The sequence below is a fragment of the Apium graveolens genome, chromosome 5, assembly GCF_009905375.1.
Source record: "Apium graveolens cultivar Ventura chromosome 5, ASM990537v1, whole genome shotgun sequence".
Lineage (NCBI taxonomy): Eukaryota > Viridiplantae > Streptophyta > Magnoliopsida > Apiales > Apiaceae > Apium > Apium graveolens.
Window position 1 is genome coordinate 209580482 of NC_133651.1, and position 25436 is coordinate 209605917.

At 31.5% G+C, this 25436-nt stretch overlaps 2 protein-coding genes across 3 annotated transcripts; both read left to right on the forward strand.

Moving 5' to 3' along the window:
• The first annotated feature begins 15453 nt into the window (after positions 1 to 15453).
• On the forward strand, positions 15454 to 18276 carry LOC141660630 (uncharacterized). Its single transcript, XM_074467618.1, has 4 exons — positions 15454 to 16529; positions 17275 to 17362; positions 17482 to 17641; positions 17729 to 18276. Exons 1-4 carry the CDS (start codon positions 15454 to 15456, stop codon positions 18274 to 18276), a joined length of 1872 nt encoding a protein of 623 aa, XP_074323719.1.
• A 346-nt stretch (positions 18277 to 18622) lies between these two features.
• Positions 18623 to 23193, forward strand: LOC141661624 (uncharacterized). Of its 2 annotated transcripts, none has more exons than XM_074468634.1 (7): positions 18623 to 18739; positions 19165 to 19565; positions 19808 to 19934; positions 20035 to 20355; positions 20520 to 20612; positions 20919 to 21416; positions 22795 to 23193. In XM_074468634.1, the coding sequence occupies exons 1-7, from the start codon at positions 18713 to 18715 to the stop codon at positions 22891 to 22893; spliced, it is 1566 nt and encodes a 521-aa protein (XP_074324735.1). In that variant the 5' UTR covers positions 18623 to 18712; the 3' UTR covers positions 22894 to 23193. The 2 variants fall into 2 exon arrangements, with proteins under 2 accessions (XP_074324735.1, XP_074324734.1); XM_074468633.1 differs by having other exon boundaries at positions 20032 to 20355; positions 22795 to 23189.
• Positions 23194 to 25436: the final 2243 nt, after the last annotated feature.

Below are 25436 nucleotides of genomic sequence, written 5' to 3' on the forward strand. Positions count from 1 at the left end.
TTAATTTAATGTGATATAAATGTTAGATTAATAAATGTCCTTGGAATATGATATGAATCGTATACCTCTAATTACGTGACTTAGAAATGAGATTATGAGAATAATATCAATATTCCTAAAGGTCCCTAGTCAAGTATTATTATTAAGGGACAATAATAATACATTAAGACATGTGTGTTTGTTGACTGATGATCACATCTCATTGATCATAGGTATAGTGATAATAAAGTAAAACACATGCAAATGTATATGTACATGGTGTTGGACATACCCAGTGTGAGATTCTACATGTATGTTGTGTCATAAGTAATTCTCACTGTGATAATGATGTAATGGTACTTAGACTTGAAATCATTATATTTTTATACGAGAATTAATGTACTTTGATTACATTAAAAGTTACCTTTGATCGGGTAATGATAAAAATGTATTTCGGGTATATTATGAATCATATGAGAAATATGAATGATCTAGAAATGATTTAACCCTCCTAATTTTAGGAGTGATATTATTGGCCTCTTGTGTGAGCTAGACTATGAAATACGTGGCCACGCTCAAATGTTGAATTGATATGATAGTCTACTCATTGATCAAGGAAACCTGGATTAAACATTGATAAGGATGACACATTACATGCCTCTAGTTTAATCTATAATATGTGGTTAAAGGGATTATATTACATTATACATATTGATGCTGTACACATGGAATGCAAAAGGGAAAGGAAAGTGGACAGGCAAGGTGAAGATTTGATCTTATTCGGTGTCAAACCAAAGTCCAATCCCAAAGGGCTTTTGAATCCTGATAGTGGTGTTGCTAAAGGAAATGATTATCACTTCTGTGTAAATAACTGGATGATTCGAAGTTAAATTGTCGAGCTTGTTTGGAAGATCTAAAGAAGAAGACTAGCAATGGTCAAATTTCAGATATCGGGTTAGAATTGGAACAAAAGTTTTTGCTCTAGTTTAAGGAACTCGATACCTAATTTTGCCCATAAGGTGAGATTGAGAACTTGATAAATTGTTATTACGTGCCTGCCTTTAGCGGATACATTAAATCAATTTCTTGTCAGGACAAGAAAGTTTTTTATTTTAATTAAATAAACAATAGTTGTTAATTCTATTTTAATGATTAGACTTATAATGTTGCACAATTAGTTCACAATTTATATGTTCTAAGATGACTTAAATCAAACATTACCTCTAGCATTGTCGTTAAGCCATATTAATGAGAAACGTATTTCTGAGTTATATATAGATGGATACTTGGATAAGTTTAATTTTGAATCATACGGAAGATGCGAACTTTGTCTTATTGGAAAAATGACTAAAGTTTCTTTTACCTGATCAGGTGAAAGGGCCACCGCACGATTAGGACTTATACATAATGATGTATGTGGTCGAATGCGTATGATGGAAATGGGTGGCTTTTACTACTTCATAACATTTACTGTTGACTTCAATAGGTATGAAAATGTATATCTTATGAAGTACAAATCTGATTTTTTTGAAATTTTCAAAGAATATAAGGTTAAAGTAGAAAAGCAAACAGAGGAAAGTATAAAAGTTCTACGATCAGATCGTGGAGGAAAATACTTAAGCCTCAATTTCAAGAGTTTCTTGAAGGAGTGTGATAGTGTATCATAACTTACTCTTTCTGGAACACCTCAATAGAATAGAGATTCTGAGAGGAGAAATCGTACCTAATTGGACATAGTGCGATTGAAGTGCGATTGATGATGAGTCAAGCAGATCTTTCATTTAGTTTCTAGGGTTATGCTCTAGAAACGACTGCATATACACTTAACCAAGTTCCGACTAAACCGGTTTAATATACTCCATATGAGATATAGACTGATAAACGTCATAGCATGTCATTTATGAAAATTTGGGGACGTGAAGCGTTTGTAAAACGTTTAGCCTCTGACAAGTTTGGACCAAAATTAGATAGATGCTATTTTGTGGGATACCCAAGTGAGACTAGGGTATAGTTTTTATAATCCTTCTGAGAATTAAGTGTTTGTTGCTCGGGCCGCTATATTTCTTGAGGGATAACTATCAGTCTAATCCAGATGAGGGTCACTGGATAGTTGTCAGGAATATTCTTAAGTACTTAAAGAGGTCTAAAGATTTATTTTTGGTACAGAGAAATAGGGAACTGGTTGTAAAGGGTTACACTGATACGATTTTCTTAACCTAATTTCCGGATAGACAAGGATGATTATGTGTCTATGTCTGGTATGTGTTGTATCTAAATATAAGTGATGTTAGCTGGAATAGTTCACATCAAGAACACTGATGATTCTATAATGGAAGCCGAATATATTGATATTTTTGAAACAACCAAGGAGACTGGTTAGGCATGTCTCTAGGCAATATCACCTTATTAATGAGATTAATGATCAAGGAGATATAAATGTAAAGTGCATAGTAATGAAAATGTTGCAGACCTACTGACTTAGGCTTTGTCGCAGAAGAAGCACCATGGTCATACTAGTTCTATGAGTATTAGATACATGGGTGATTGGCTCTAGTGCAAGTGAGAGATTGTTAGTGTTTGTGCCATCGAGACAACACTATGATGTTTTAATTTTGGATTATTAATATTTATGTTCTATCGATTATTCTTTTTATAATTTATTAATTCTTAATTTACTGCGATATAAATGTTAGATTAATAAATATCCTTGGAATATGATATGAATCCTATACCTCTAAGTACGTGACTTAAAAATTAGATTATGAGAATGGTATCAATATTCCTAAAGGTCCCTAGTCAAGTACTATTATTAAGGGACAATAATAATGCATTAAGACTGATGTGTTTGTTGACTGATGATCACATCTCATTGATCACAGGTATAATGATACAAAAGTAAAAAATACAGGCAAATGTATATGTACATGGTGTTGGACAGAACTAATGTGAGATTCTACATGTATGTTATGTCATAAGTAATTCTCACCGTGATAATGATGTAACGGTCCTTAGACTTGAAATCATTATATTTTTATACGAGAATTAATGTACTTTGATTACATTAAAAGTTACCTTTGACCGGGTAATGATAAAAGTGTATTTCAGGTATATTATGAATCATACGAGAAATATGAATGATCTAGAAATGATTTAACCCTCCTAATTTTAGTTTTGATATTATTGGCCGCTTGTGTGAGCTAGACTATGAAATACGTGGCCACACTCAAATGTTGATTTGATATGATAGTCTACTCATTGATTAAGGAAACATGGATTAAACATTGATGAGGATGACACATTACATGTCTCTAGCCTAATCTATAATATGTTGTTAAAGGGATTATATTACATTGTACATTCACGAAAGGTTAAATCGATCGCCGATTGAATTATTATTACTTGGGTAGCAATGTTATATTACCAGATACCGCTCATTGTTTATGATTTTAAATTAGATTTAAATTTTTTTGCCAACGTAATAATAACATATAGGGTTATACACAAAGAATGCTTGAAGGATTATTTAACTTAAATTGGATTTAAATTATATTAAAGTAATTCTAATCATTTATAATATTAAGTATGACTTAATTAATTAGATAAATAATGATATTATTCAAATTTACTAATATTAATTATGAAATTCAGTTTTTAAATAATTAAGTGTGACTTAATTATTATACAAATAGGAATTTTGAATTAATAAGAACTCCTAATTAGTTAAGAGTTATAAATCGTTTTTCTACTCTCCATATAATATCTCTTGTGGCTGAATTTTAAGATAAGACTTTTACTAAAACCCCAGCAACCAAGAGAGAAGATGGAAAGAGTAAGAAAAAATGAGTTTGTGCTAGTACACATCCAATCCTTGAGTTCAAGCATTCTTGTGGATACCGATAGAGCGTTATCGCGAGAGCGGGATGCGTGGTGATTAAACAATCTTTGGATCTCCATTATTCAACCAGTTTGTAAAGCTTCTTAAGGTAAACAATCTGATCTACGAATTAAATATCTGTTTTTCGCATGGATCCTGCGGTGGGTTTCGAAAATTCTGTTTTTTCACATTTTTTAATTACTGTTTTCGTTGCGTTTATGTGCTCGAAACCCTTCAAAAATAACACATGCAATACTCGAAACCAGGTTCTTAAGAGATTATAGAACTCATGCTAGCATCATCGTTCACCACCGGCTCACCGGAGTTCATCACCGGTGGCGGCAAGGGTTCGGGGTTGCCAAAACTCGCCCCCCAACTCGAAACCATACCGATTATTCAAGAAAATCACAACAACTAGTCATGCAATCATTTAACAACAGCTTTCTGTAGAGAATCAATCACAAATCGGATAAACAACAAGAACCGAGAGGGTCACCCTCTAAATCGAACACCAACACACACAAACACACACATGCAGACATGTATGTATATATATATATATGATATGAGGAACTCAAATCTTAAACTAAGATTGAGTTTTAATGGAAAAATCGATGAGAGTAAGGGAGAGAGAGTGAATACCGAGAGTAAAGAGAGAAGAGAGCTCGAGAAAGAGAGAAAATAGAGAAACAATGGAGAAAGAAAGAAAAGGGGGGAAAGGAGGGAGTATATATATAACATTTTAGAGGTTTTTTTGGTAAATTGCAAAATCACATTTTTTTCTATTTTGATTTAAAAAACTAATTAAAATATTATAATACCTCCTCACTTAATCACAAATAATTACACTTTCATTTTTATAAAATAAAAACACAAAACTAACTCTCTTTTTATACTTTAAACAAATTATTGCACAAATAGATTATTGCATATGGATTTTACAAATCAATCCAACAAATAGAAATAAACTTCATAAAATCATTTTAAAATCTCAAATCATCAAAATAAATCCAACCATTATTTTTAAAAAGTCCCTTGAACTATTTTAAAGATAATAAAGCAAATCTCGCACCTTGATCACATTTGTATAATTTCAAAAAAAATGATTAAAGATCAATAAAATCCTTATAAAATCATTTGAGATACCACCGAGCGCAAATTTGAACACGCATACATCAAATATCAGTCAGACACACAAGATCATCAAATATAATTCACATTCACACTCTTAAACACTTTAATCCCCTTTTTAATACGTTCAACTTGACGGCTCGACAACACAGTTTAATCGCTTAGCTGACTCATCAAACTGGAACGAGTTATTTTACCTTCCCAGTTACTATTATACAACAATGAGAATTAACCACGAAATCATTTATCCTTCAATTGATTCACATAATTCCACATAAACCATAATTATAACACCAAACTATACTTTATTCATTTAATTACATTTCGAAATTCCCAGTCGCCACATAACCCGTGCAATGCAAGGTTGTTTTTTTATCATTATATACTATAAATTATAATTTTAATAATATGTTACTTGTAGGATTCGATCTTATATTACTTGAATAATAATATTAAATATTATATCTAACGAGTCTCATCAATTTAATCTGACGACTCTAGATTAAGTGACCAAGGACCTACAACCAAATTTTTAATATTTCGTTTTTAATATAATAATATAGATAGATAGTATAACTTTCAAAGAAAGGGGAAGTGACCGTGAATCGCAAAAAATAGAACAAATGACGCAATTTTTAATACTTTATATACTTCAATGGTATAATTATAAATATTTGGTTATATCTTGTAATTTTAGCTGTATTTGATATTTTTTTTAAAAGAAAAGAGAAATCAATAATAATAATAAATCATACGATATTTATAAATACAATCGAAATTAAATAAACGCTTATACATATCGATGTTAAATTTTTACTTCTTCAACAGGAGACTAAGCAGCTTTTTAAAATATGATATGAACATATAAATGATTCAACTGTTGTTTTGAGTAAATGCGATCTCATTAATTTTTTTATCACTTAAAGAAAAATTGAAAACCATGAAAATCCCGCAAACTTATAAACCTGAATATAAATATAACCTAGTACGCACCCGAAGGGTAGCGGCTGCGGTTATCTACGATTAAAAATAAATAAATATAGTAACATAAATCACTTATTAAGGAGAGAATAAATAAAATTCAAATAAAATGAGAGATTATTGTAGGAAAATAAGAGCTTAATTAAGAAAAATAAACAAGAAACAAAGGATTGAGATTTTTCACCGATAAAAATCAATGAAAGCACCTCAGAAATATTTTTAGTTGCCCACTCAATGGAGTGAGGAGATGCGGTATTTGATGATTATATTTGATTAAGTATTCTAATTCCAAAATGGTAATTTTTTTTTATTTATTATAACTTTTCCTCGATTTTTTCATAAAAATTATAATATTACAAAATATTATAATTTTTAAAGGTTCACACATGCTTATTTTGTTTTTTAAAATTTTGTAAATATACGTATCTTGGAGATATGTATTCACTGTTTACCGTGATTGAACAAATGTTAGAAATGCGTATTTATTAATTTTCTTTTAAAATTGTAATTCGATAGCTAGATCTAGGTAATTAGTGGTTATTTTGGACGATATGTACATCCAAAATTCATTTAGGACACTTGAAGTTAAAAAATAGTATATTTTAAATATTTCATTTCTTTATTTATGACTCTAATCTATTGTACATGTCCAATTCAAATTTTCAGTTCGATTATGTAGAATAAAATTTTACAGGGACCACTATTTCTTCGGAGATCTCGAAAATCACGTGTGTTCTGCAATAAAAAAAGTATAAAATATATAATTTTGTGAAATATATTTTACAAATATCACTAATCCATTAAAATTATTGAAGAATCTTTAGGTTTAATAAGTAGAATGCGTATTTTCTGCAAGTTAAACAAATATTCTGTAAATAAAATATGTTTCGTAAAATAAAATATTTTATAATATTATACATGCATTTCTCATATAATATTTAAAATTTTAAATAAAATAATAATATTTACAGAACATGATTATCAAAACAATACGTTTTGCAATTTTATAATATTGTATTGCGAGATTTTACTGCAAAATATAAGCTATCTGCAAGGTTTCCGAACAAAACATGGTGTCACATTGAATTTTAGTATGATTATATATGTATAAATACAAACTGTTTGTCGGGTCCAATTTTAATTTATTGTTCATTTTCAATTGTTGTAATTTGAGTTCGAATTTTTGATTTTGCAGTCCCTCCTAAAAACAACCGAAAAGGGCAAAAATGTAAGCAAACACGAAGTCCAAAATAGATCTAACTGGCTTGCACTTCAAAATACAGTCTACATCTGTCGTCAATTCACAGTACCCATAACATTTTTGTCAATCTCCAGAAATGTGGGTCCCACCTAGTCCCCGCCAAACTCGTTTCTAACTCTCGCCGGAATCTTCTACTTTGATTCAAATTTGGTCGGAAACAAGTCAAAATGTCTCGTCAAGTTCCGGCAACTGCTTTTCACAAATCTAAAACGCTCGACAATAAATATGTAAGTATATATATACATTGATCTCAATTCAAATTGTTTAGATAAATTTTAAGGTAGTTCAATATTTGTATATCGGGTTTTCTAATGTGTGCCCAAGTGCAAGCATTAATTTCCATTCCAACTGTTAAGTCTTGTTTTGACACCCAACACTTGTGACCAGGTTTTGGAAGGTTTAGTTTATCTACACGAACAAGGTGTAATTCATCGAGATATAAAGGGTGCAAATATATTGACAACCAAGGAGGTATCATGTTGTTCAATTTCGTAAAGTTAGTTACCTATTTAACAAATGTCCTCAGGCACTTAATTGTTGATTGTGTTTATCGTTTTATGATTATCTATTTCATATGTCCTATATTATCTGCAAGTTAAAAGCTCTTACTTGTAAAAGCGACAGTCTATGTTTAAAAGCACATTAATTATGTCAATACTTCTGTAATTCCATTAAATAGTGTAAAATACCACATTTATCTCCCATGAGCGGAGTTAAGCTATTCTCGGTTGGTCTTTGGCCGGTACCCAAAAAGTGGGGATAATTTTTAAAATTACTTTTACCACTTAAATTTTGTACCTGACACACTAAATGTTCGAAATTAAGTATACACAAATGCCAGTCTCATGCATCAAAGTTAATAAATTATAAGCTTACAAAGTTGTGTTTTTCAATGTATTTTACAATTTTTACTCCATTGACTACTTTCTATCTCTAAATTTTGGCAGCACCATGATTGATGGAGTTGTTTTACATCTCTCATCATTAATTCACAATATCTTTACAACTTGTAAATGTGTTCAAAAGGTGGTGATAACTGCTATATTTGTGTGGGGCATGATCAATATACATGACTTGTTGTGCTTTTTATAGATTGTTTTGCTTTTATGTAATCAAAGTAACTTTCTGTTTGTAACTTATGCTTGACTTTCTCATGAATCAATGTACCTTTTCAGGGTCTCGTGAAACTCGCTGATTTTGGTGTTGCTACAAAGTTAACAGAGGCTAATATTAATACTTATTCAGTTGTTGGAACACCATATTGGATGGCCCCTGAGGTATACTTCTTATTATAGGGTTCGAGGTGCATGTTGGTTATAGTTTTATTTAACGAAGAATCTTGTGATTTATATTTCTCAGATTTTGTTGTATTACAAAATATATTCACGGACATCTGTATTATATGAAATGACGTGATCGTCTTGTTTATACAAAATGGATTTGATGTCATGATTGAAATTCCTAGGCTTTTGTCGGAGTCACATACTCATGAAAAGCACAAGGGTCAATTTAAATTGCAACTAGTGAAACACTATCAACCGCCTGTGTTTTCTCTTTCTATTTTTTAAAAAATTCTATGAAAAATAATTTTGATATCTATTAAAGCTATACAGTATAGTAGCAAGTATTGCAAATGTAGTAAATTTTATTTTGATAATACATGGATTCCTACAGATTTTTTTTTGCTGGTTGAAATAGTTAGCAATGTAATAGTACATTCAATAGTCTCAAAATATAACAAAATAGGTTCGTAAACTTAACGCTGAATATGTATCGAGCTCAACAATATCCTTTAGTTGGATGTAGATTTATTTCTGTGGGGACTGATCAAGTGCTAAAATTTAAATACTTTTACTTACCTGTTTCCATTGAGAGTTGAACCTTGACCTCTTTTTATTAAGACGAGAGGGGTATTAGCTTGTTTAAGTCCAAGGGGTATCCCTCAAAATCTTTTCCCCGAAAAGAGGTTCTTGGACGCTTTTCAAGTTGATGTTTCAAATATTATGCATCTATTTTGATAATAGAGACTCTTTGACTCTCAAAGCAGTAAAATGGCCGATGAAGGCGAGGGAGCCTAGAGAAAGTGAGGTGGAGAGATCAGAACTCTTTTTTCTGGATAAAGTGAGTCAGCCGCGATTAAAGATCTGTTTTTGGCTTTTTAATTTGATTGACAGCAATTTAGCATTTTTGTGTATGCTTGTGAGTTTATTTTCTCTAGTCTTGGCTCAGACTGAATACACCTTGGATGTGCTTCAAAGCACGTTTTATTTCCAGTTAAGGCTCACATGAACTCTCTTCTTTTATGACTCACAAAACTTGTGCATACTCGCACTTGGATCCCCGATATATCATAAGCCACGAATATATACAGTATTCTGCACCTTAAAGGTAATCAATTTTTGTGGGTATCAATTTTGTCTGCATAATCTTATAAATTTGAGATCTAAAACACATTCATATATGAATATTTCTCTATACATCTATGTTACTATATATATATAATTATATATATGCAAGTGCTCAAATACAAACAAATATTACAATACAAACCAAATCCCTTTCTCTCTCCTCCATATGCATCTTGTATGTGGTGCCAATGTACAAGTGTGTGACTCTTCTACTTATTAGAATTGCAGAATTAATGAGCATTTAAAATCCTCTATTCGATAAGTTAATGAGCATTTTAGAATCCTTTATTGGATAAGTTTCCTGCAGACCTTTTTTTTAAGATTATTATCCTGCAGTCTTTTTATTTATCTCTTGTGTAGGTGATCGAAATGTCTGGAGTTTGTGTGGCATCTGATATATGGAGTGTTGGATGCACTGTGATCGAGCTTCTTACATGCTCACCTCCATACTATGATCTTCAGCCCATGCCAGCTCTTTTTCGTATTGTGCAGGTTCTCTTTGAACATTTTTTATGGGCTTCTCTTGTAAAGGGGTACTGCTTATTTACTAAATTTTGGGGTGGTGGGGTTTGGGGGAGGGGGGCATATGGAAAATTTCAGCAAGCTGACCATTTTAGCATAGTAATACCTGTATAAAAGATATATTTTTTTAAAAAAGTAAAGTCGTGTCAACATCATTAACAGGGTATCTTTTTTATGAAGAAACACCGTAATGCATTCTGAAGGCTAAATTGGCAGATTCCACAAAGTTGGCATTTATAGCCAGATTAGATATTGTTATAATATATATATATGTATATATATATAGTCAAGCTATACGGAGATCATATTTTTGTTGGAGACCACCGAGACCACTTATATTTTGCAACTAAAATCTTGCATAAAAATATTGCAAAATATAATAGTTTGTGAATTATGTTCTATAAAGATCATTATTTTATTCAAAATCTTGAATATCATACATGTACAGTGTGTAGAACATTACAAAATGTTTGATTCTATGAAACATATTTGTTTTGCAGAATATTTGTTCAAATTGCAGTATATACACATTATACTTATTAAACATAAATGATCTTTAACAATTTTAATGAATTAGTGATATTCGTAAAACATACTTCACAGAATAATATATTTCATAGTGTTTTGATTGCAGAACATAGGTGGTCTCCGATGAAAATGTGGTCTCTATAGAACTTTTTTTTTTCTCTCTCTAGATGTATATATATAGGGAGATGGTCAAATAGAAACCAACCTTATTCTAAAAACTAAAAACCAATGACAACCCCTAATTTTATAGATTGAATTGAATCCCCGCCACACAAATTTTATTCAACCCCTTCTCTCTCCTCCCTTCAATTCCAACTGTCGCTCCCTATCGTACATCTATATGTAAATAAAATAATTTTCATTATGTTTTTAATTTTATTTTTTCTATTAATCGACAAACTTATTTTAAAATCTGACACTATATTTTTGTCCATTTTCCAGCAATCAATTTGCATACCATATTTGTTATATTTCGACGATAAATCAGTATTTATATTTAACAGAATCACTAAATCGGAATTACTATAATTTCAAAACTTTCTGAATTTTAGTGATTCTCGTAAGTATAATTAGTGATTTATCGTCTTTCTCCTACACCTTTTTCCTCTACCACACCTTTCTCCTGGTGTTCCATCTTTTCCCCCATCATATGCCATTAATCTCCTACTACACCTTTCTCCTATTACATCAATTGAAACACTTCCTCCCCCACTCATTCTTAATAAATTAATTATACCCCTACTACAGAAAATCATCACCAACTTCTCCGACCAACAAGATTGACGATTTTCATCAATTTATGTCGTAAAACTATGTTTGTATGTATTTGTCTCGTATATAATATTTGGTGATTTTCAAGATACAAATTGGTGATTTGTGTGATATAAATCAGTGATTGTCGTCATACGATTTAGTAATTGAAGAGTAGATCTGGTGATTTATTTCATACGTATTAGTATCTGTATTCATATATCATGTTCAAATTTCAGATATGGTGTTTTTATTGGAAATTGGTGGTTATTGGTGATTGTTCAATAATTTTATATTTCATTAATATATATCTCCCCCCTATTTCACAAGAATCGTTCAATAGACCCCAAGCACCAACACTCTTGTCCTGTATTTCCAACTTTGATCATCTTCATCATTTTTTGTTATACAAGCTAATGATTTATATAATATAAACAATGATTGGAGGTAGGTGATTATAGGAATCGAAGAATTTGGTGGTAGATAGTGATGACGGGCGGAGATAGATCGAACGTGGTGGTGGGTTGAGGTAGATCGGAGATGATGGTTGATTAGTTGTAACTTGTAATGGAGAATAAAGAAGGTGATAAAGAAACAGGCGTTTGTATATGTGATGATCGAAATGGGTTGGACTCTTTAACTGCTAGACCATTAGTTAATTAGGCTAGTTTTTAGTTTTTATTTTAAGGCTATTTCTATTTGAACGAATGGTACGGTTACATGGTTTGGTCGTTAGGTTAATAAGGTCATTTAAAACCTAAAGCTAATTATTACCTCACACACACTGGGTTGTACATAAATTCAAAGTACATTAAGAAAAACTACTAGATTTTTTTAAACATAGTTTTCCTAATGAACTCATATAATAATGATGATGTAGTTTTTTTAATTAAACTCATTCTAATCATTTATAATATGTAATTATTTTAGATAAAAACCTTACATAAATATCAAAAAGCTATAGAACCAAATGAACAAATAAAAAACAAATACATAAACAGAAAAACCTAAAAAATGTAAAAATAAATTACATTAATTATTTAATACATAAGATATTACAACAAATACAGAAATAAAAAACCTAAAAAATGTAAAAATGAATTACATTAATTATTTAATACATCAGAACATTCAATTAAAAATTAAAAATAAAAAGCAAAAAACCAAATTTAAAAAAATGTTAAGAGGTGTGAAAACACTATAACAAAGTTTTATATTATTTATATACATAGGCGTGATTGAAATTAAAAATAAATAAAAAATAATTTATAAAACATAAGACATGACATGTTAAAATATATTTTGCATTGTATTAAATTTGAAATTAAGTTTTATGAAAATTATATCATATTGATGGTTAGACGTGAAATTTTTATATTATAAATTTTAGAACACATATGTTCTAAATATTTATATTAAAATATTAATCAAAAATCAAGATATCTAACAAAATCATATAAAATGTATATTTTTAGATTTATTCAAATCATTATTTTGGTAAAAGTCATAAATGAAATAGTTTTGTTGTAAATAAGTTTAAAAAATAGTTTATCTAGAAAAAATAAAAGAATTATCATGTGTAATATACCACTGTATTGAGTAAAATAATGAAAGTTTAATATTTGTTAATTTCAAATTAATAACACGAACAAGATGTCTAATAAATACAATACAAGTTAAAATAATAAAAAAACTATTACTTAACTATATAAAAAATTATTTTTATTATAATATTACTAATATTAAAATTAAATTATTAAATTATTAAATTATAATGCTAACTTAAAAAATATAATTTTTTTAAAAAAAATTAAAATTTCAAGAAAAAATTAAATATTTAAATTTTATAAATTAGCACAGGTACAAAGCTACTATATATATAGAAGCGATCAAGAGATAACTCTTTTTTCTTGGTAATGGAGTAACTAAATCTTAGCCTTTAAACGAGTGGCATGAGAATGGATTAGATTGTGACACGTGTACAACATCACGTCATATCTGACACTTTAACGTGACACCTTCAACGTGCACATCTGGATATCCATTTTCATCATTTTTATTATCTGTGTTTTGTTACTTTCTAAATTAATTTTTTTGAATTATTATGTGATTTTAAAATTGTGTATAAATATTACATGTTAAGTATCTTTAATATTTTTCATATTAAACACTACAAGAAAACAAGGGTAAATTTGACCGGATAAATATGACTGCGGCTAAATTTGACCGACGCTGGTCATATTTATGGTCAACTTACATATATAATTGGTCATACTTAAATTTGACTGCCGGCGGTCAAATTTAATGTCAACCAGCATTCTAAACCTGGTCAAGAATTAAATATGACCGATGAAAGTCAATTTTATTATCGGTCACATTTAATCGGTCATATTTAGTTTTTAACATTGCCAAAAATTGGAGGGAAATTTCCCGCCATGGCGGCCAAAATTGAGCGGAACAAATATGACCGAGGTCGGTCATATTTATGCTTGGCCATAAAAAAAATGGCGCCAAAATTCCCGCCAAAACTAAGAGAAATTATCAGGAACCAAATTTGACTGAAGTCGGTCATAACTAAGTTTGACTGTCATCGGTCAATTTTGTTGTTAACTATTTTTTAGACAAATTTTAATAATTTATTAAATTTGACTGCCTTACCGTTGCTTTGGTCGTATTTATAAATATGACCGACTGCGGTCATATTTATAATTATGACCACCCTCGGTCAAATTTACCCGTTTTAGATCTGATACCTTCTGCTTCTTTTCTAAACTTTCCTTTCTTTACTAAACTTTCTCCTCTCATTTTGCCTTCTTCTTCCACCATAACTCCACCCTTTGTACACCATAACTCCACCCTTTGTCCTCATTTTTCATGAGATCTAATTAATCATCAAGTAAGTTTCATTCCTTAACTTTTACATTTAATTAATTTTACTTTCTTAACATAGTATGGAGCTATTATTTGGTTGTACACATGTGTATGTATTTTTGGGGATTCCTAATTTGTTGATGAAATTAGTGTTATTATTAGCTGTGAACCATGATTATAGTTAATTGAACTTTTATGGTGAGTATTAATGTAAATTATAATGGTAGCCAATTTATCGATTTGTTTAATATAAATTGATTATTTATGATCTATTTATATTTATATTAATTTGCATTTAACTCACATCACGTATGTATAATTTGTAGATGACATATGATCGTAGTTGGGTTGGTCATAATCGGTACAACGATTTGAAGTATTTAACAGAAGAGTACAAAAATGGCGTGGATGATTTTATTAAATTTGCATGTGATCATCTTGATCCTAGAGATGGAGGGCTAATAAGATGTCCATGTAACGATTGTGTAAATAAGTACTTCAAGGATCCTAGTGCGGTGAAAGTTGATTTATACCTTAATGGTATTATGGAATGGTATACTAGATGGGATTTGCATGGGGAAAGGGATATGCCTCGAGGTGATACCAATACAAGTTCTCATAATATTCATTATAATGATGAGGATATGTATGATGCTCGTGATATGCTAAGAGATTTTGCAGATGCAAATCGACATTTTGAGAATTTTGTGGAAGAACCAAATGCAAAAGCAAAAGAATTTTACGAGATGGTGGAGAATGCTTCTGAGCCAATATATCCAAACAATCCGAATTTCACAACATTGTCATTTGTTAACAAGCTACTTCATTGGAAACACAAGCATAATTGTACTAATAGTGGCTTTGATGAGTTGATTCACCTTATTGGATCGGTATTGCCCGTTGATCATAAATTGCCTCGGAACTACTATGACGTACGAAAGATGATAAGAGGATTGCATATGGAATATGAAAAAATTGATGCTTGCGAGAATGATTGCATGTTGTTTTACAAAGAAAATAGAAACAAGACACATTGTGATATATGCACTACAAGTCGATACAAGGAGCAAAAAGATTCAAAGAAAAATAAAATCCCATGAAAGATCTTGCGATACTTTCCTCTTACCCAAAGGTTGCAGCGTTTATTCATGAATAAGAAGACTGCAGAAGATATGAGGTGGCACCACAATAGGGTCAAAGTTGATGGTCAATTATGTCATCCGGCGGATGGAGATGAGTGCAAACAATTTGATCGTAGATTTCCAAACTTTTCAAAAGAGATTCGGAATATCAGACTTGGCCTCTCTAGTGATGGATTTGACCCTTTCCGTGATTCACACGCTAGGGAATATACTGTTTGGCCTGTGGTTGTAGTAGTTTACAACCTTCCTCCATCTATGTGCACGAAAGCTCCCTACATGTTTATGCCTCTTCTGATTCCTGGGCCGAATGATCCAACAAAAGATCTTCATGTTTACCTCCGACCATTGATTGATGAATTGAAAATATTATGGCGCACCGGAGCAGAAACTTATGATATGTTTTCTTGTACAAATTTTATGATGAAGGCGGCATTAATGTGGACAATCAGTGACTTTCCTGCACTTGGAATGCTTAGTGGGTGGTCCACAAAGGGGAAGTTGGCATGTCATATTTGTATGGGACAAGTAAAAGCCAATCAACTAAAGCATGTTGGTAAGCCTAGTTTTTATGGAACTGCTCGATATTTCTTAGAATCGGATGACCCGTTGAGAAGGTTTACAAAGTTTGGAAGAACTGAAGCACATTCAGTTACATATCGTTATCCAGGATCACTAGTAAGGAGTCTTTGTGAGGATATGCAGTTTCCTCCTTCAGGAAAGACATCTTGGAGAAAACCGAGGGACTATGGTATGACACATAATTGGACTCACTTTTCTCCATTTTTTGAGCTTCCATATTGGGAGACACTCACTCTTCGTCACAACATTGATGTCATGCATACCGAAAAAAATGTTTTTGAGAACATATTTTTTACAATGATTGGTGACACTAAGAAAACGAAAGACAATAGAAAAGCAAGAGAAGATTGTAAAGAACTAGGTGTGCATCGTGAATTGTGGATTCAAGATGATGGTACAATGCCAAATGCCCCATATGTGCTTTCCAGGGATCAACTTCTTAAGTTGTTTAGATGGATTTACACACTTCAGCTTCCTGATGGGTACGCCTCTAATATATCCAGGTGTGTTAATTTTGAAACAAAATCTATTCACGGAATGAAGTCACATGATTGTCATATTTTTATGCAAAAATTGTTGCCTATGATTTGTCGTGACTTACTACCTAGGCATGTAGCGGATGTTCTTATTGAGTTATCTAACTTCTTCCAAGATTTATGTTCTTCAACTCTAAAGTACGGTGATTTGGAAAAAATGGAGAAGGACATAGCGAGAATCATGTCAAAATTTGATGTCATGTACACTCCAAGTTTTTTTGATCCGATGGAGCATTTGCCACTATATTTGGCTACAGAGTGTAAATTGGGTGGCCCGTTTAATTTTCGATGGATGTATTTTGTTGAAAGATATTTGCACATTTTGAAGTTGAAAGTTAGAAACAAAGCTCGAGTCGAGGGTTCAATAGCCGAACGATATATTGAGGAGGAGGGTGTACACTTTTGCTCATTATACTTTGATTCTAAAATTGCAACCATGCATAATCGACTTCGTCGAAATGAGGCACCCTGACAATCTCATGATCCCAATTTGTTGGAAGTTTACACATATCCAACGCTACCCGGTCTACGGAATAGAGATAGAATCTTGAGTGATGATGAACATAGACTTGTAACGTACTATGTTCTTATCAACTCACCCGAGGTTGGAAAATATTTGCGGTAAGATATTTATTTTGACCATCTTTATACAATCATGATAACTTTCTTATTCAATTTACTAATCTAATTTAATGTTTAGTGGATTTCATAGGTTGGTGCAAAAACAATACCCGCACTACAATGATGCCGAAAAAGATCAATTTCAAAAAGATAATTTTTTGGATTGGTTCGAAAGAAGGGTAAATTTTAAATATATAAATGTATGTATATTTTTATGTGTGCAAATATATATATATATACATATACACACAAGTTTATTCATGTACTTGTGTAATTTTTGTTATGTACAATATTTTAGGTACAAGATGATGGAGAGCTCAAGGACAAATTTATAGATTTAATAAGAGGTCCTATTTATAAAGTTGAATCTTATAAAACATGCAAGTGCAATGGTTATAAATTTGCTTGTGGAAATTCTAATGAGCTCACATCATCAAATTCCGGTGTAGTTGTAATTGGTGAGAAATTTTATATAATCATAAAATTTAGGTTGAATTTGGTCTTCATTATGTATAAATCCAATTTTGACACATTTTAAATTGTAGGGACTTCTTACAAAGAAAGTCATGGAAATAATTACGGGAGACTACAAGAAGTTTTAAAGCTTCGATATCGCAATGGGCATGAAATTGTCGTCTTCAAATGTCATTGGTTTGATCATACAAGACATGTCAAAATTGATAGAAATCGGATGACAACCGTAGATGTTAAATCGAAGCTAAATGCCGAAGATGTGTTTGTGTTGGCTAGCCAAGCTCATCAAGTATATTATGCCCCAAATATTGCAAATCCAAAGTCATCATGGTATACTATCCTAACAACAAAGAGCCGGCAAGTCGATGAAAGCGTGACATCTAGAGAAGAAAATATATTCAATGATGATGCTTTTCAAAATGAAGAATCAAATGCTTCATCTTCACATGTGGAAAGAGTGGTCGTTGATGATCCGATAAATTTCTTTATTGACTTGACAATGTTTGAAAATAATCATTTCGTGGATGACTATGAAGAAGAACAAAATGCGAGAAATAAAGAAAATCAAAATGAAGACATGAACATTGATGATGGAAGTGATAACGATGATTTGACATAGTTCAATTATTCTCTAGTTAATTTGTACCAATGCGGATATTAGTAGGACATTTTTCATGAATTTTAATACATTCCGTAAATTTGATATTTACTTATTTTAATTAAATTTACTATATTTCATGATTTTTATTCATATTTAGAACTTTGTAATGTTTAAATTGTATTATTTTGGAAACAGGAAAAATTGGGCAGTAGCTACTGGAAGTTAAACTGAAGCCTCAAATTATATGACCGGGTTCGGTCAAAATTAAATGACACGGGAAAAATTCACTCGACGCGGTCATATTAAGCCTGTATATAAATTTTTTTTATAACATTTTGTTGACTTCACCATCCATTATCTCCCTAAACAGCGCCGCACAGAAATACTAGGGTTTTATCTCTCAGACTTCAAATTCTCCAAAAACTTAGCCAACGAAGCCAAAAAGCTCATTCAAATGAAGCGAAACTTAGCAATCACGGTGGTAATGTTTTGAGAAACTACTATCCATTTAGGGTTTTGTATATTTTGGATATTTTGGTGATTAACATTTGATTACGGTTGTCTATTCTCCTTTTTGGATAATTATTTTGTTCTATTGATGATTTAATTGTGTTTCTTTGATATTTTCATCACTTTTGTATGTGTGGGTTTAAAGTTTGAATCTCTATTTTCCACCCTTAAATCTGTATTTTCTGTTAATGTTTGTGTTATCTTATTATGTTTGGTTATAAACAAACTAAAATTTAGTCTTTTTTATCAGCTGTTATGTAGATACTAAGCAGTACTCTGTCTCTTTTCTTAATTTGAGCTTAAGATTGAATTTATGTATTTGTGTCTAATTTTTTTTATCTTAACATGTTCTATAAATTAGTTTTGATATTTGTTTTTTTTTTTTAATATATCCAGGTTGGTAGGTGTAGTTTTTTGTTGATTCTGTTTGTGATTCTTATGGCGTTGGGGTCTAGTAGCAGCTGGAATGGTGGTAGTAGAGGGGGAAGAGGTGGACGGGGAAGAGGTGGACGCGGAAGAGGGGGAGGTGGACAGGGAAGAGGTGGACAGGGAAGGGGTGGACAGGGAAGGGGTACTGGTAGAGGGAATGGCAGTGGAACGGAAAATGAAGGAGATAGGGAGGAAGGTGGCGATAATGATGGCAATGATGAGGAGAATGGTGATGAAGGACAGGAAAGTCGTATTGTACCGCATATAACATTCCAGAGAGCTAAACGTAGCTGCTGTGTTGGTGACTACAATAAGAGACCTGCCACAGATGCGGATAGGCAGATTGTCCATTTTATCGAAGGAAGAAAGTAATTTCTATTTCCTACTACATATTGCTTATACATATATACGGGTTTGATACAAGTGTAATACTGTGTGTATACAATTGAATATGCACAAACTTATACCTTTACCTGCTTGATTATTAAGATTAATCTGTTCCTTATGATGCATACTAGTGTATAAATTACATGTCTAATAGCATAAGACTATTTTATCCTAGTATGTTATATATACTATAAAAAAATCTGACTGTAACTAATAATTGTAGTATCAAGGAGGCTAAGAAAAAAAAGACCTTGAGCTACATAATTAAAGTAAATTGGGATGAATATACACATCAATCAAAGGGAGCAGAACGTGAAGCCTTCTATGACCGTTGTATTAAGGAATTTAAGGTATTTTTAATTTTCATGCCTTTTATTTTTTCATATTAATTATACGCAGTTGTTTACCTTTTTAATTTTATACTTGTACGTGTATCTCGTTTGGTAGAAGTACTATGCTTATCCAGAAGGAGTTGAAGAAGAGGGGGATAGAGCGGTAAAAGAGTATTTGAAGAAAAATTGGAAGAGCCTTCCCTATCAGGAGAAGACCAGGGCAGAGCGGGATGCTAATGACGCGAGAAATGGAGGATCGACCACGGCTACTCGACGTTCTTTCAGACCACATTACTTCAGCCCGCGGACTTGGGACAGCCTCAATGAGTACTGGGATTCTGACCTGTTTAAGAAGAGGTCTATCAAATCCAAGAACGCTCGAGCACAGCTGGAACATCAACATTATAGCGGGGCAATGCCTTTTGACGAGAGACGTGAGGTATACGAATTTTAGTGAGTAATAATTTTTGTCTAGTTCTTTATTTTGATTACTCAGATTCAAGTACCTTAATCTTTACGCTCATTAGACATTATAAGATGTCTAATTTATAAAATGATTTGTAAGTAAACCATTTGTAAGTAAATTGATGTTTTTAATTACAGAGGCTTGAAGAGGAAAAACAAGCACCTATTTCTGATATGGAGTTTATGGACCACGTATACCACTTTGATAATCCGGCTACTATAAAGTTGAAGGTATACATACACATAATTCAAGTAGCATTACATTTATATGATCATACATTTACATTCATTTTGGAGAATGTTTTGATATCAATAACGTCCCTGTAAAAATTAAAAGAGAATTTTGTGCAACATATCTATTCATAGGTTTATTGTTATTGTTCTGCACTCTCAAATTCAAATCGTCAAACATGATTAAAAAGTAAATGCGGTGCAGTATATATATAATTATAGTTAGTTAAAATTCTTTGTTCTTGTTACTTAACAATTTTCAGCTTGATTGTGTAAATTTGGACTTATGTCTTTTACATGTTGCAGGAAGATATGGAAAAGGTGCGGGCTTCACAATCCATACCGGAAGAGATGACTTTGGATCCACCTCCATCACCAGCTAGTTTGAAGAAGATACATCGGAAAAATGAATTGAGCCTAACAATCCTAGCGAGGCCCCCGAAAAAGGGAATATCTGTCCTTCATCCTCGACATCCGGTAGCTGAAATTATAGGAGGCTACAAGGCAGCGGAACTGACTAGCTTCCAAAGTACACAGAATTCTCGTTCCTCTTCCCAGCCAATTTCTGATGATAATCTGGATTTGATAGTCAGGGTTTCTGGTGAGATACACCTAATGGTTCATTCCCTGGAGATGACGGAGGTGCCACGTGCATTACTAAATGATCGAATGCAAAGCTTGGCCACTGCAGCATTCCCGAACCGAGATGACCCGAAGCAGCAGGAGTTATGGACTGAATATATGCGGCTTGGGACGGCCTTTGTTGTTGATGCCATGGCATTGAACAAAAAAGTCATTTTGGAGGTACCTTTCTTATCTTAGTTCATATAATTTTCTACGGCATCTTTATTTCAGTTACAGTAATACACATTACCTAAACTATAGAGATAAATTTGATTCTATAGTTATATTATATTTTCTTCAAAACTATTATTCAAAAACAAATATGGAGCCAAAAGTGCCTGTGTACTATGAACATTTTATAACAATAAAGTACATATAGTAAGGAAATTGCTTCCTTGAAAAGCAAGTGAAGTGAATCTATTCATATTTTTCTATAAATAGTCAATAAAGTTATAAAGTCAACTGTGGTTAAATTATTTGAATAAATTTGGTAAAAAAAGAAAAAGAGACCAGAATATGCAAAACCATATAAAGGGAAGGAAATTTCCATGAATTTACAAGTGCTAGCTAGTTCCCACTTAGGTTTTATGCAAGAAGATATTATTTCTAACAAAGGGGATAGTTTGAGTTAAATTATTGAGGAAGTGAACCAAATTTTAGCTACAATATTTGGCTTCACAACAACAAGAAAATCTAAAGGTCGGTTGGAGAAAATTGACAAAAAAATAGTAGTGTATTAATTTTTTACAAGTTTAGGCAGGGGTGTTTTGAATTTCAAGTATGTTTGTAGGTGAAAAATTGTCCTAAAATAACTGTAGTCTACATAATTATTTGATTGCATTAAAGCAGGAGCTTCTTGTCAAATAGCTCAACTTGGCCTTTTCTTCAAGAGTGGTTCAGACAGTAGGGAATGACAGATGAGTTGAATGGTAACACAAACACAATGCCTATGAAATGTATAGGCAGCCATTTTTAAAAGCTTAGATTTAAACAATAATTATATGTGAAGAGATAAGGTTTTGGAAATAAGAATATGATGACATTGATTTGTGATGCCTGAAATTTCTGGTACTCGTGTACAATTATTCAGGATTATCGTTATAATTCTGGGCTGATGGAAGGGTTTCACAGTTTGGAAATTATAGCTTTTTTACCTGTGTCTCTAAACTTGTGTATGCTGGAATTTATGTGTGACACACCTGGAATGTATGTTTTATAATTGTAATGGTGCCTGAATTTGTAAGATAATAACTAACCACACCTTGTGCATGTTTTTGTTACGTGGTTTAAAAGTAATATCACTTAGTGAGTCGGAAGCATAAAAATAACAAATATAAATTTATTTGGTCCATGAACCACTACCTATAACTAAGTTTCTATTACAGACTTTTGAAAGTTATTGCAGGTGATAATATAGCCTGTGTTAATAATATTACTAAGTTTTTCTAAATCCTCAGCTGAGTAAAGACACCTTTGTTGGCAGTATACAAATTTTGTGATAATGTAAGCTAATTTCTTTTATGTTGTGTTCTTATATAATGTATACCATGTATTGCAGGGTACTAGAATTGAAAAGGCTCCTTTGTATGACAACCACTTCCAAGACAACGATGAAGATGATGAAGATCAAGATGCTGAGAATTACTCCCTCCATTAGCGTAACACTCCCAGCTCTAACTAGTACTCTAACTAGTACAAGTAGGTTGACTTTGCCGTCGAATGAACTTCAAATATCTACTAATATCATCTGTTAGATAATTATTTTGGGATATAACAACTAATTTCTCCTTGGTAGCTAACTTTTTGGGAAAAAAACTTATGTGATATGTCTCCTTTTGGGTTAACTTTTTGGGATTGAATAATCAATCTCCCAGCCTAGCTTAACTTGTTGAGCTATTAGATGTCAAACATTTGACAATATATTGGCATGTATAACCTTTTGGATGTTTTAAGAAAGTTATTCGGATGGCACAATTTAAACTTATCTTTATATTGTTTGAGTTTTTGTTTATTTTTGGAGATTGTGGATGGGATATACAGGTTATGGATATACTGGTTCACAGGGCCGGTTTTTTTTTAAATAATTGTATGTTAAATTTGTCCGCTTTTCGTCACATTTAACATACCAATATCTCATACAATAATTATATCTGACTAATATTAGTCACATTTGCTCTTTAAATTTGATCAAAATCAGTCATTTTTATAAATTCGACTAACACAAACGGAGTCATATTTACAATTTTGACCAAAAAATAACCTAGTCAAATTTATAAAATTGACTAGTGATAAGTCGGTCAAATTTATAAATTTGACCGATACCCGTGGTATTTTGTGACCAGAGGCGGGAAATTCAATTTTTACGAAAATTTTGAAGTCAAAGGTCAAAATATAAAACTGACCGATTGAAGTCGATTTTAGGCGGTCAAATTTAGTGGGTCATATTTGAGCGGTCATATTTGGTCGGTCAAATTTAATTAATTTTGACCGATTTCACTAAATTTGACCAGCCTAAAAAAGACCGACACATTTCGGTCGTATTTAGCTAAATACGACCGCCAGCGGTCAAATTTGATTAAATATGACTGGAAAATTTCGGTCATATTTAGCCGTTTTTCTTGTAGTGAAATTTCTAATTTTAGTTCTTTACAAATATGATTTAATTTAAAGTACAAAATTCGAAATGATTTTTAACACACCAAAGCATGCTTGAAAGTTTTTTAAATTCTTTCCCTATATAAAATTTTATTTCAATTTGTTTTCTTGAAAATGATGCGCATATTATGTGCTCTGTATTTAATTGAAAAGCTAATTGACGTGTTCAGTAAAATTGTGTCCTTGTAATTTTTGTAAAATTATTTGTTTATGTTATGTATGGCAGTTCGTACCTCTTTTTATGTTTTGTACACTATGTTCTGTATTTGGTTTAAAATTTTGTTTTTTTGCTGTGTAACTATAAATTAATTAGAAATTTGTGTTATAACGTAATATAAATTTTATATCACATCACAATATTACAAAATATGAATACAAATAGAGAACACAAAATTATATATGACAAAAATACTATAAAATAAAAGAGAACACAATAAAAATTATAGTATAAAATAGCAGATAAAAAATAAATTTTAAAATACAAAATACATAAATATACATATAAAAATATTATGATAATTTACGTAATAAAAACAATAATAAACTTAAAAATAAATTACAAAATAAAAAACTTAACGGTAACATATGAAAAGAAATGTATTTTGTTTTTAAAAAAAAGTGATGCATGTGAATAGAAAGACACATACTCTACTTACATTTATATATGTCGGTTAATCATTTTGAAAATTAACCTTAACTAGTTACTTATATAAGAAGTTACTCACTGAGCCTAATTATATAAGGAGTTACTCACTGACCCTTAGCCTCATGATCAAATAGAAAACAATCTTAAAATGAAAATTAAAAACCATTCTTAAGTCAAATTTTTATGTTCCTATTTACAACTACCCTTACTACAGCAGATTTCTCCCGGCGTCCCACCTCTTTCCCCCACTATCCAGCCTTCATTTCCGATCAAACCCACTCACTCACCTCCTTTCGACCAATTGTTTTTGGCAATCTCTAATCAGGGCACTTTCTTCGTCACTTCTCCTCCTTAATAAATAAATTATATCCCCTGTTTCACTAAATCATCGGTAACTTCTCCGACCAATAAGATTAAGAATTTTTATCCGTCTCTGTATATGTTTGTATGTATACGTGTCGTATACATTAGTTGATGATTTTTATTATACAAGTTGGTTATTTGTATGATATAAATCAGTGATTGTCGTTATATGATTTAGTGATTGAAGTATAAATCTGATGATTAATTTCATATCAATTGGTATCTGTATTCATATATATCATGTTTAAATGGTAATTACCGGTGATTGTTAATGATTTTGTATTTCTTTCACATATATCTCCCCCTATTTCACATTAATCGCTTAAAACTCCATCCATCAGCACTCTTGCCGTGCACATTTAACTTCGATCATCTTCATCATTTCATGTTATACAAATGAGTGATTTATGTAATACTAACAGTGATCAAAAGTTAAATTTGATAATTTTTTTAATATAATCAAATTGACGGTGTGAAGAGAAATGAAGATGGAGTAGGTAGATCAGAGATAGGGTGGTGGCCTTAAATGTTACTTT

Bases quoted from the DNA above. Each gene is read 5' to 3' on its own strand.
- LOC141661624 (XM_074468633.1), top strand. From the start codon at position 18,713: ATGAAGCGAAACTTAGCAATCACGGTG. The intron at 18,740-19,164 runs GTAATGTTTTGA...TAATATATCCAG, and splicing joins GAAACTTAGCAATCACGGTG to GTTGGTAGGTGTAGTTTTTT. The intron at 21,417-22,794 runs GTACCTTTCTTA...CATGTATTGCAG, and splicing joins ACAAAAAAGTCATTTTGGAG to GGTACTAGAATTGAAAAGGC.
- LOC141660630 (XM_074467618.1), top strand. From the start codon at position 15,454: ATGAATAAGAAGACTGCAGAAGATATGAGGTGGCACCACAATAGGGTC. The intron at 16,530-17,274 runs GTGTGTTAATTT...TGGATTTCATAG, and splicing joins TACGCCTCTAATATATCCAG to GTTGGTGCAAAAACAATACC. The intron at 17,363-17,481 runs GTAAATTTTAAA...ACAATATTTTAG, and splicing joins TGGATTGGTTCGAAAGAAGG to GTACAAGATGATGGAGAGCT.